This window comes from Tursiops truncatus, chromosome 1 (genome assembly GCF_011762595.2).
Source record: "Tursiops truncatus isolate mTurTru1 chromosome 1, mTurTru1.mat.Y, whole genome shotgun sequence".
NCBI lineage: Eukaryota > Metazoa > Chordata > Mammalia > Artiodactyla > Delphinidae > Tursiops > Tursiops truncatus.
In genome coordinates, this window is record NC_047034.1 from 49,139,660 (window position 1) to 49,153,284 (window position 13,625).

The 13,625-nt window shown below is 35.5% G+C and overlaps 1 protein-coding gene across 1 annotated transcript in view; it reads right to left on the reverse strand.

The window, feature by feature from the left end:
* Positions 1 to 13,625, reverse strand: part of XPR1 (xenotropic and polytropic retrovirus receptor 1) — a 202,638-nt gene that overhangs the window by 59,017 nt on the left and 129,996 nt on the right. Inside the window, exons 4-7 of the mRNA XM_019918601.2 lie at positions 11,652 to 11,875; positions 8,704 to 8,853; positions 8,351 to 8,434; positions 3,813 to 3,894 (exon numbers count right to left, since the gene is read on the reverse strand). Coding sequence (XP_019774160.1) covers positions 3,813 to 3,894; positions 8,351 to 8,434; positions 8,704 to 8,853; positions 11,652 to 11,875 — 540 coding nt within the window. The remainder of the gene's footprint in view (positions 1 to 3,812; positions 3,895 to 8,350; positions 8,435 to 8,703; positions 8,854 to 11,651; positions 11,876 to 13,625) is intronic.

Consider the following 13,625-nt stretch of genomic DNA (forward strand, 5'->3'; position numbering starts at 1 on the left):
TCACGGGCCCAGCCGCTCTGCGGCACGTGGGATCTTCCTGGACCGGGGCATGAATCCGTGTCCCCTGCATCGGCAGGTGGACTCTCAACCACTGCGCCACCAGAGAAGCCCACACATTATTTTTTTTAATGTGAATGTTTGAAAGAAAAAGAATCATGATTGTACATGCATTACTACTGCTGTGTTTCTCTCTCAATTTTCAACTCTGTTATCATTTACACAACCACTGGGAGATAAATAAGGATAGACACCTGGCTTTAACTGTATTTACCCTGCCTCCCCCCATAGACACACAAAGATTAAACAAAGACAGGTTCTGAAGTGAGAGAACATAAATACGCAACACTAAATGCATAAAGCACACACATTAGAAAATAAATCAGATCATCTCACAAAAATGTAGGCTATACATATGAAAGAAAACAAAACCCCAACTTGCCCCTGAATTTAAGAAAACTTCATTTCAATTCATTCACATAAAAAGAATGAAGTTTATTTATCTATTCTTATGTCTTATTTAATGATGGTGACGATGATAACACCATGCTCATTTTGGAAAGAAAAGAAAAAATTTCACACACAGATGAGTAAAGTCTTCCCTGATGCTCTCATTTGAAAGTAATCACTTGTTCTCTTGAGCTGCTTAGAAAACACTTCTATTTTGTAGTGTATTATTATCGTTTTAATATATCTTAATCTCCCTCGTGTAATAAGCTTCATAAGGAAAGGAATTCTCTTATCTATCTTTAGACTCAAGATTATCAAGCATAATCATAGATACATAAAATTAACTTGTTGAATGAATTCTAATACAACCCTGTTCTTGTAAGGTATTAAGCTCATTTAACAAATGAGGAAATTGTTTCAGAGAAGTCACGTCTTTAAAGCCAAAACAATTAAGAAACAGTTGAGCTGGGACTGCAACCAGGCAAGGCCTTTTGTAGATAAGTCAGTGTTCTTTCCATAACAGCTAGCTTGATAATCTAGGGCTGGGCTTTTTATTGTAGTATTTCCATGCATTCTATATAAGTAAACTGCATTCATCCCTGAAGACACAGAGCTAGATTTAAATATGAACATAAAGTATATCAATATTAAAACATGAGCTTACAGTAGACAATAACACAGTTAATTTTTAGTAAAATTGGTGGGAAGGAGAACTCTAAACATACAAATGAAAATACACTGTTAATACGTAAAGTTCACACACTATCTAAAAGCCATTACAACCTGGGCTATAATTTCGTAATATGCAATTTGACAATCTTAATTAAGAAGAATGTTTATGAGGAATAATGAATTCAGTAAATTACTTCTTGAACATCTATACGTCTGGCACTGCGTTAGGAACTTGAAATACAAAAGTGAAAAATACATAGTCCCTGGAATCGAGAATAGTTTAAGTGTGACAGTGATATAAACCTTCCTTGTTCAAGCAGCATTATAATTACTAAAAGTCCAAAACAGATTATAATGGATATTTATACAATAACATCTATTTCTAAGTCATTTTCTGTGCAGACTTCACTGAACAGAATTTAATCCTTTATTAATGACTCACAGTTACTATAAGCACAAATACACAGACTCTTTTTTAAAAAAATAAGTTTATTTATTTTTATTTATTTTTGGCTGCATTGGGTCTTCATTGCTGCGTGCAGGCTTTCTCTAGTTGTGGCGAGTGGGGTCTACTCTTTGTTGAGGTGCAAGGGCTTCTCATTGCGGTGGCTTCTCTTGTGGAGCTCTAGGCATGCGGGCTTCAGTAGTTGTGGCACGTGGGCTCAGTAGTTGTGGCTTGCAGGCTCTAGAGCACAGGCTCAGTAGTTGTGGTGCACGGGCTTAGTTGCTCTGTGGCATGTGGGATCCTCCCGGACCAGGGCTCGAACCCATGTCCCCCTGCATTGGCAGGCAGATTCTTAACCACTACACCACCAGGGAAGCCCCAAGTACACAGACTCTTGGGGTATACCAGGATTATCTGCCCTTAAAGTAAAAGCCCTCAAATTCAAGAATCTTTGAGATATGTGTTTTTTTGCTGTTTGTTTTCTGTATATCATTTAATTTCATCTCTGTCCTTCTCTTCCATCCACTCAAACTTCAACCAACATTTTTTGAACCCTGCTATATCCCAGGCAATGTTTTAGGTGCTGGAGATACAATGGTGAACAGGAGAGACAAAAGCCAAGGCATTAAGGAATTTATATTCCAATGGGAAAGCAGATAATATGAAACAAAATATGTCACAAGTGCTCCAAAGAAAACTAATGTAGGCTAAAGGGATAGAACAGGCTATTTTAGGGTAGGCTGATCAGGGAAGGCCTTACTAAGGAGGTGGCATTTGAGTAGACACTACATGAAGTGAGGGAGTAAGCTATGTAGACATCTTGGGGAAGGGCCTTTCAGGCAATTGAAAGGGCTCATAGATGGGAATGAGCTTGGTGTGTTCAAGGAATAGTAACAAAACAAATGTGGATGGAAACAGTGAAACCAAGTGAAACTGAGTGTGGGGAGGATGACAGAATATGAAGTTAGAAAGGCCCAAAGGGACGAGATCTTGCATACCATAGTAGGAACTTTCAATTTTATTGTAAGAGAAGCCATTTAATGGATTTTGAAGAGGAGAGTGACGTGATCTAACTTGCATCAAAAAGACACTGGTGACTATAGAGAGGCAAGAGTGGCTGTTTGGAGACAAATTCAGGAGGCTGCTGCAGTGTACTAAGAAAGAAATGGTTGCTAGACAAGGATGGCACTGGTGGAGATGGTCAGATTCAGAGCATGTTTTGAAGACAGAGCAACAGGATTTGCTGATGGACTGGAGATGAGGTATGAGGGAAAAGAGAGGCTAAAGGTTTCTGGCCTGAGAAACTGATGAGAGGTGATGCTATATGGAAGAGAAAGCACATTTAGTGATAAAATAAATTTGTTCACATAAGTTTAAGATGCCTATTAGACATCTAAGTAACCAATCAGATATCATTCAGAGGAAACAGTATATAATTTGGGAGTTATTAGCATATAGATGATATTTATAGCCATAGGCTTCAATAAGATTGCCTAGCTAGGAAATGAATGTAGACAGAGAAAGATCTGAGCACTGAACCCAGTGGTACTTCCTAACATTTAGATGCCAAAAGAAAGCTAGAAAGGAGTCTGGGAAAAAACTGCCAGCAAAGTTTAATAAGAAAACCAGCAGAGTGTGGTTTCCCATCAAAATCAACTGAAGAGTTTCAAGAAGGAATGATCCACAATGTCAAAATGCTGCTGAGAGGTAAGTCAAATTCTGTTGGGAGGTTTAGTAAGATTATGCCTCCCTTGTTGTTACATCATTTCTTGATGTTGGGAATGTACTTGTTTCTAGCAATTCCTCCTACCTCTTTACAATTTTTAACTGCTATAGAATAGAATATTATATAATTAATTTTCTTAAAATTATATGCGAAGTAATTGTAAATAGGTTCTGGAAAGGATGTGAGAGTGTCTCCAAAAAGCAAAGTAAATGACCTTAGTGCATAAATTTTGTAAAATCTTATTTACTCTCATCTGTGATCAAGGGAGCTGAGGTTATTGATAACTAAACGCTGAAAATGATGGAGAATAAGGAGTCACAATCTAGCAATGTTTAAAGGGATAATTATATCCAAAGGGGAAAACAAACCAAAATAACCAACACCCACCCTCCCATCATTTATAAAAACAAAAAACTTAGCCCTGACAGATTTCTCTTTCAGTAGCTTTGGTAGTTTGGTAGAGGGACAGAATATGACATAAGCAGATTAGTAATAATTTAATTCAAAATTTAAACTACTCACCGGCAAGCACAAGGGTAATATTCAGTACAATGAATATTCCACAAAATAGGCCAACTCTAAAAGTAGTCCATGCTGGTGCAGGCTGTGGACAGAAAAATAGCATTTTGAGTAAAGGGCAAAATATTGAATACATTTAGTATACAGTGTAATAAATTAGCACTATAAGCCTCAAAGTTCTACCATGAACATATTTTATGATCTGAAGTTTTGTAAATCTGGACCAGGGAATCATCCTTCATTATCCAATAACACTAGAATTGAAGTGCCAGTTTATTCTAATTATTTTACAGAAATCTGTGTCACTAAATAAAGAGAATTAGAATCTCAGGCATCAAATTATATATATACTGAGTTTTCTTATAGGAGAGATTAAAGTGCAATTTCACTTTTACAGTGTGTACATATTTAAATTTTGTAAGTCAGTATTACTCAATTAGAGTTCACATATTTGGTACTATATAATTAAAGACAATGATAAAAATAAGAATACTCATTTTCTGAGTACTTACAGTATTATATTGGAGTACCTTAAAGTGAATTTTTAAATATACACTCATGTCAGAATCTCCAGGATGGGGGCTTTCCTGGTGGCACAGTGTTAAGAATCCGCCTGCCAATGCAGGGGACACCGGTTTGAGCCCTGGTCTTGGAAGAATCTACGTGCCATGGAGCAACTAAGCCCGTGTGCCACAACTACTGAGCCTGTGCTCTAGAGCTCTCACACCACAACTACTGAAGCCCACACCCCCTAGGGCCTTCATGCCACAACTACTGAGCCCACGTGCTGCAACTACTGAAGCCCACATGCCTAGAGCCCGTGCTCCGCAATAAGAGAAGCCATTGCAATAAGAAGCCCACACACCGCAATGAAGAGTAGCCCCCGATTGCCCCAACTGGAGAAAGCCCACATACAGCAACAAAGACCCAACGCAGCCAAAAAAAAAGAAAAAGAGTCTCCAGAATGTGTACATGCAAAAATTATTTTTCTCTATTATAAATGTAATTTTAAATTTAGAAAATAATAAAAAGAAATCTACTGCTTTCCAAAATAAATAAAAGTGCCTGATACTTTAAACATAAATAGATGAGAAATATGGAGAGATGATCTTATCAATTTAAATATTTGCTATGAATGTTATAAGAGAAATTGTAGTAGGTGATATTACATTTAAGATTCTTCAAATGTTTTCTAAAACCCTTTAAATGAAAAAAAACACTGAGACTTACTCTGACTTATTATTCATCAGTAATAGATAACTCTATATTAGTTTAGGACTGAAAGCATTCAGAAGGAAGATGGTCATTTGTCTTTTTCAAAAAAAAATTTTTTAATTGTGTAATTTATCATATTTACAAAAGTATGTGTGTGTGTGTGTGTGTGTGTGTGTGTGTATACACACACATATACATATAAATAATGTATTTGGACTATTAGAGACAATAATAAAAGGTACCTAAACCTATCACCCATCTTTAGAAGAGCACATTTCCATTTCTTTGAAATCCTTACCCCTTCCAGATCCAAAATCCTTCCCTCCTCACCAGAGATAACCATTTCCATGTTTTCTTTAGCTCTATCCCTTCTACATGCAGTCCTAAAGACTTAATTTTTCAAAATTAATTTCCTTATTTTTAACAGCTTTATTGAAATATAATTGACATACAATGAACTGCACATATTTAAAGTATAAAATTTGTGTCTTTCCTCTCTGGATGCTTTTAAGATTTTTCTTTAATTTTCAAGCAGTGTGACTATAATATGCCTGTGTTTTTTTGGTTTTTTTGCGGTATGTGGGCCTCTCACTGTTGTGGCCTCTCCCGTTGTGGAGCACAGGCTCCGGATGCGCAGGCTCAGCGGCCATGGCTCACGGGCCTAGCCGCTCCGCGGCACGTGGGATCTTCCCAGACCGGGGCATGAACCTGTGTCCCCTGCATCGGCAGGTGGACTCTCAACCACTGTGCCACCAGGGAAGCCTCATGTGTGGTTTTTTTAACTGTTTTTCTGACTAAATTGACATACAATAAACTGTACATATTTAAGGTGTACAAAATCTGATATTTTGACATATGTAAATGCCTATGAAACTATCACCATAACCAAGGCAATGAACATTGTCTATCATCCCCAAGAGTTTCCTTTTGGCCTTCTGTAATTCTTTTCCTCTTACCACATCCCATCCCACCTCCAGGCAACTGCAAACCTGCTTTCTGCCACTATATGTTAGTTGGCATTTTCCAGAGTCTTAGGTAAACAAAACCATAATATATATATTCTTTTTTGGTCTGGCTTATTTTTTCAGAATAATTATTTTGAGATGCATCATGTTGTTCCATATATCAAGGTTTATTTTTTTATTGCTGAGTAGTATTCCATTGTATGGATATACCACATTGTTTACCTATTCACCTACTGATAGACATTTGGGTTGTTACCGGTTCTAGGCTATTATGAATAAAGCTGCTATGAACGTTTGTTTTTATATGAACATATGCTTCATTTGTCTTGGGTAAATACTAAGGAGTGTAATGGCTAGATCTCACTGCAGGCGAAGGTTTAACTTTTTAAGAAACTGCCAAATTCTTTTCCAGTGTGGTTATATCATTTTATACTCCACCAGCAGCATATGCGATATCAGAGTTCTTGGTCCTCCAAGATTCAGTATGTCTATCTTTTTAATTTCAGTCATCCTAATAGGTGTGTGTTATCCCATTGTGGTTTTATTTGCATTTCCCTATTAATGATACTAAGCATCTATTCACATGCTTATCTGCCACCCAGACATCTTTGGTTAAGATCTTCTGACGATTTTTAAGTTGGGTTGTTTGTTTTCTTATTATTGAGTACTAGAGTTCTTTATATGTTCTGGGTACAAGTCTTTTATCAGATATATTTCAAAAATATTTTCTCCTAGTCTGTTGCTTTTCATTCTCTTAACGTTGTCTTTTGAAGAGCAGGAGTTTTTAATCTTGGTGAAGTGCTTTTGGTGTCATTTCTAAAAAATCTTTGCATAACCCAAAGTCACCAGGACTTTCTCCTATATTTTCTTCAAAAATTTGTAGTTTTAGGTTTTCATTTAGGTCAATGGTACATGTAAAATTAATTTCTATACATGGTATGAAGAATGTATGGAAGTTGTGCGTTTGGTTTTTTTTTTTAGCATATGAAAGCCAATTGCTCCAGCCCCATTTGTTGAAAAGACTATCCTTTCTCCAGTGAACTGCCTTTGCATATTTATTGAAAATTAATTGTTCATATATTTATTGGTCTACTTTTGGATTCTCTATTCTGTTCCATTAATCTATTTGCCTATCCTGACACTAATAACACACTGTCTTGATTACCATAGCTTTAATAAGATTGATACCACATAGTGTTAATCCTTCAACTTAGTTGTTCCAAAGTTGTTCTGGCTATTCTTGGTCCTTTGTACTTTCATATAAATTTAAAAATTTGCTTAATAATTATTTTTTAAAAGCCCTGTTGAGATTTTGAGTTAGTTTGTGTTGTATCTATGAATCCATTTAGGAAGAAATGATACTTTAAAAATACTGGGTCTTCTAACTTCTCTCATGTATCTTTAATTTCTCAATAGTGTTTTATAGTTTTCAATGTAAAAGTATTGCACATCTTTTGTCAGATTTAACCCTAAATATCTATGTATTGATCTTGTATTCTGCAACCTTGCTAATAAAGTCAGTAATTAGCTCTAGTAGCTATTCTATAGAGTCACTGGATTTTCTAAATAGGTCATCATGTCATCGGCAAAAAAAAACAAACGAAACAAACCCCACCAGTTTTACTTCTTTCTTTCTAATCTAAATGCCTTTTATTTCTTTTTCTTACCTTACTACACTGGCCATAATCTCCAGTACAATGCTGAATAGAAGTGGTAAGAGTGAATACACTTGTCCCTAGTTAGGGAGAAAGCATTCAGTGTTTCATCATTAAGTATGATATTAGTTTTAGGTTTTTCATAAATACCTTTTATTGGGATGAGGAAGATCTTTCTGTTATTCATTTCCATTCCATTCTGGTCACAGAACATATTTTCTATTATTTAAATCCTTTTAAATTTACTGAGGTTTAGTTTATGACACAGAAGATACCACTTAAATGTCTTTTGGTATAACTACTATGTAGATATCATTTAACAAATGCTTTTTTAGGCACAACGATTGCATTTTAGAGGAAAGTATGTAGTAGCCCAGACTATCTGAAGCCCTCCCACTCCCATATCATCAGATAAATATCTCATCTTAATCAGTTGGTCTGACGAAGTTAGCGTGTCAGTAAGAATAAACAAGAGAAGTAGTACAGGATAAGAAGAGAAAGGTGGGAAGACATTACAATTTATTATGAAGTGAGATCTGGCAACTAATTTTTTAAAGTGAAAATAGCAATAGTAATAAACACTTATAAACTTTGGCTGAAACCTTTTTTAAAGTAATGAAACTAGTATATTTTATCAGCTAACAGATCATGTTGATTATTCAATAGGTAAAATGAACCAACCAAACAACTGGAAACAAATACGAACCTGAGCAGCTCCCAAAGGGGGAACACGTAAACGCTTCATAGCTTTTTGTCTGTCACCATCTTCAAGTTCATTGGTCACTACAGCCTAAAAGACACATTGTTAACTTTTAACACAGGTTATACTGAACTTGAGTATTGCATAAATAATTCTGAACCATTTATATATATGGTATTCTGATAACCCCCTGGTGAATATATACTGAATAAAGCAAAAGAAAAAATCATGAGTAAGAATGTATGTATTTAAAGCAAGCAACTAATAACAAAAGGAGAATAAAAATGAGGAGTTATTTCATTAAAAATAAGACATTAATATTATTGAAAATATGTGGTATATAAGTGAGATTCCTGTACCTCAGTTTCAGAGATGAGCTGGTTGATTTTCTTGCATGTATAAAATGGGGCTACTTCTACATGAGCCACTCGCCAATCTGCTCCACGAGATGTTTCCAGGATCTTGTCATGCTTTTTAAGGATTTTTCGGAACCCTGTAAAATTCAGATTCTACAGAAAGAAATGAGAAACACTACTATAATTTCCACCACCATGAGAGAAGATGAAAAATAATAAGCCCTTTGTGTTGACTGAGTTGACTGAAGATTGAGTACTGAGGGAAATGGCAATGCTTTCATAAAAGCATGTACTATAAAAAGATAAGACTCTTCTTTCTTATTTCATTTATTCATTTCAAGGTAGTATGCTATCAGTAATACAAAGAAACTCTGGATTATGAACCCTATTATTTCTATTTCATGTAAATTAATGGAAGTCTTAAACTCAAAACATTTTTATTTCCATTTTCCTATGTACAACTGTTTTCAAAATAGTTAATTTATGTTATTTTGCTTCTTTGATCAAAAGCATATATTCAGAAAATCCTCTGGATTTATCATGAACTGAATACATTTATTAGTTCTTTGCTTTTTGCAGGCCTGGTATAGCTATGTATTTCCCCCTGCTATGTATGAACAAGCACAGGAAATGGATAATCATCTATCTTTCTTAACTTTTATTTTGTTTCCATCCATTCTGTTTGGGGATGGGTGTGCAAAGAGTCAGTGGAAAAGAAGAAGTGATCATACTTACAGGGTTTTGCTGATAACGGGTAGGAGCTTGTACTTTTCCTGCATTTCTACAATATCAAAATACTATACTTTTCTATATTCTCAAATCCTGTTGTTCTTTAATCAACAGACAAAAAAGCACGAAACTGTGGATTTGCAAGGTTCTTTAAATCAGAGGTCTCCCAAATTTGACCATATATCACCATCAGTAAAAAAAAAAATTGAGCAGTCACTCCAAATTAGGTTTTGCTTGCTTGCCTGTTTGTTAATATTTTTTTTCATACTTTAATGGGTCATCTTAAACTCTCCTTGCATGTATACACCATGATTTGGAGACTGCTTTCAATTCATTTTCCTTTCTCATCATTTTCAAAATAAATGTATTCTTACAGGATAGACAGTCTCAAAGGATAAAGGACAGATCAGAACTTTTATAATTAACAATTATTTTCAAGAAGCTTTTTATAATGACCCAAAACAAAAACTTCTGGCAAAGTTAATAAAGTAAAATTTAACAAGGGTATTTCCCTGTAAAATTTAACAAGGGTATTTCCCTGTAACTTTTATAATTAACAATTATTTTCAAGAAGCTTTTTATAATGACCCAAAACAAAAACTTCTGGCAAAGTTAATAAAGTAAAATTTAACAAGGGTATTTCCCTGTAATATTACACAGGAATTCCTGTGTAATATTACACAGGAATATGAAATGTTAATATTTTATATCACTACAAGCAAGAAGAAACACATTTCTGTTTCTTTTTAAAGATAAATTATAAAGCTATGGGTAAATTTCAAAGGAAAGGAATTTCCCATCATATATACCTTATATAATTACTTTCCTATTCTTCTAAAGTTATTTTCTGAGTTATGTTAAATGTTAAATATGAATGTTAAATATTAACATTGAATGTTAATGTTAAAATATTATTATGTTAAATATTAACATGTTAAAATATTAAATGTTAAAATATTAATGTTGAATGTTAAAATATTAAATGTTAAAATATTAAATCACCAAAAAAGAAAGCAGAATTATGAAAGGGAAAGATGGAAATAAGTACATGCATTAAACTTAGATTACTACAGATACGGCACTATAATAACTTTTTTTTTTTTTTTTTGGCGGTACGCAGGCCTCTCACTGTTGTGGCCTCTCCCGTTGCGGAGCACAGGCTCCGGAAGTGCAAGGTGAGCGGCCATGGCTCACGGGCCCAGCCACTCTGCGGCATGTCAGATCTTCCCAGACCGGGGCACGAACCCGTGTCTCCTGCATCGGCAGGCGGACTCTCAACCACTGTGCCACCAGGGAAGCCCTATAATTACTTTTTATTTTAAAATTCCAATATTTACCCATGGTAATACTTGTATTATATAACCTCTAGTTTTTATATAGTGTATGATCCTGTGATGATCTTAACCAGATTAGAAGTAATAATCAAAAGAATAAAATGGAAAAATAATAGCACATAAGGTCTCTTTAAAGATTAGGGAGATGCTTTTGCCCATTTAAATGTTTATTATTTAACGAATAATCTGTTTTTCAATATATTCTTTATAGATTTAACTATGTGAACAAATCTATAAAGAATTACAAATGAATAAATGCCAAGCATTTCCATAATTTAGCATACCTGGTAATTCAACTTTTTAGGTTGGGTTTTAAAATTTCTTTTCTTTCCCAAGTTTTGTTTTAGTTTTTGTTTTAAATACAGTCATATTGCAGCCTGTGGATAATAAAACTGAAAGGGTTCTCAGTGGAAAGTTGAAAAGTCAGTATCTTTTACACTATTAGTGTTAGTTGCAGGAAAGTTAACTATACAGCTGCTTTCATGGAAATTTTGCTGTGGTGGAATATAAAAGTTCTTACATAGCCAGCAGCGGTTGGGTAGACATACATTATTTCTTATTTCTACTCATTACTTAGAGATGCCTCTAAAAATAGGAAGCAAACTATTACTCTTTGAGTCAAGGGCTACTCCTGAATACCGTACAAAAAGGTTTTGGAAAACTGATCTTCAAAAACAGAAGTTTTGTTAACATTATTTTACCATCTCTGATAACCTGGTTTTTAGCCAATTAAGAACCTTTGAAATCCCAATAAGAACAGAAAGAATAATGACATGCTAAGAATTTCCCTTTTTGGATTGACCCATTAGTAGAGCTCAAGGAAATTCCATTTATTTTAATTTCTCAATCATTTAAAGGTTCTATCCTCCACAGTAAAAAATGAAGTACCTGATAGTTCTGCAGCAGGATAAGACTGAGGTAGAACTCGCTGAAGGCCAGTTTAAGGTCTTTAAGATTCCTATGTTGGACACGTTCCTCATGGGACAGGTGGAAGACTGGCTTTCTGCGTTGTCGCAGTGTAGTAACACCAGTGCTTTCTTTCTGTGCATCCAGTGATGACTGAAGTTCATTCTGAAGTGTAGCAAACCTGCGCTGAGCCTCTGCGAGCTTTTCTGTAAGAAGTAAAACAGAACTGTCAAATCATCAAGATAAAAAAGCTGGTAAAAGTTCTCACTGACGTCTGAATTTTTACTAATTAGTCTGTTTCCCTAAAATTTCTAGGGAAAAAAATGCTACATTTAATATTTAGAACTAGATAGGAAAAACATGTTTCAGTGTAATACCCTCCTTTCATTCTACCCCACACTTCCCCTCAGCAAAACCTCAAGTGTACCCTTTCTTTTTACAGATGAAGACTGAAGACACAGAATTTAAAAGCCGTGAAGAGTGAGAATACAAAATGGTACAGCCGCACTGTAATTTGGAAAACAGTCTGGCAGTTCTTAAAAAGTTAAACATAGAGTTACCTTAAGATCCAGCAATTCCACTCCTAGGTATATAACCAAGAAAACTGAAAATATACATGCACACAAAAACTTGTACACATAACACAAACTGGGACTCATAATAGTCAAAAAAGTGGCAACAAACCCAATGTCCATTAACTGATGAATGGATAAGCAAAATATGGTATATATGTACAATGGAATATTGTTCAGCCATAAAAAAAGAATGAAGTATTGATACATGCTAAAACATGGATGAATATTGAAGATATAATGCTCTAAGTGAAAGACACCAGACATAAAATGCCACAAAATTGTGTGATTCCACTTATATGAAATGTCTAGAACAGACAAGTCCACAGAGACAGAGAGCAGATGAGTGGTTGGCAGGGCCTGGGGGGAGGGAGGAATGAGGAGTGACTGCTAATGGGTACAGGGTCTTTTTGGGGTGATGAATGTTCTGGAATTAGATTGTGGTGATGGTTGTACAACCTTGTCAGTATTTATGCTTTGAATCTCTCTCCTCAGGAATAACTCATTCCCTTTTAAGAGCTCACATGAGTAAGTCAGGCTTACCTGGAATAATCTCACTTTCTTAAAGTCAATTGATTTGAGACCTTAATTATACCTGCAAAATCCTTTATAGCAGCACCTAGGTTAGTGTTTGATTGAATAACTGAGAGAAAGTATGTGTATATCAGGGGGAAGGGATTTTGGAGGGCACCTTAGAATTATGCCTACCACATACTTTGAACTGATGCAAATTTCTGAAGACTCCAAATGCCATTTGGTCCCGCAGTCAAAATGGAGATATACAGTTGTTCAAGTGATAGATGGAATATTAGCCCAGGTTTAACTCAGTGGACCCAGTTGGTTCACAGGCTCACACTATGATTATATTTCCAGTTCTGGAATGTATAACTGGAATACAAATACTGGGCTACTGGTGGAATCTCCACATTTGACTCTGACCCAGGAGAGGAAGGGCTAGTGGAAGTTCTGGAATTTCTCCCTATCAAGATAGTAAGCCAAAAGCACAAACATATCCCTAGGGGAACTTCAGAGATTAGTGCCACCACCAGGGATGATGTTATCTATCACATCTCCATTTAACTCATCTGGTTAGTCTGTGCAGAAGTTGGACGAATCTTGAAGAATGAGTGTGGATTATTGTTAAACTTAATCAATAATGGTCACCCTGAAGGCAGCTGCTATTCTAGATGTGGTATTATCACTGGTGCAAATCAACACAGCCTCTAGCACCTGGTATGAAACTATGCATCAAATAATGCAGCTACTTACCTGGCAGCAGAGGCTAGCAATGAGCTCCAGAAATGATACCATTCCTCATTGGAACTGACTAACCACCTAGCGGCAGGTTGCATGCACTGGATGCAGGGGGCAGAGATTTGTCCTC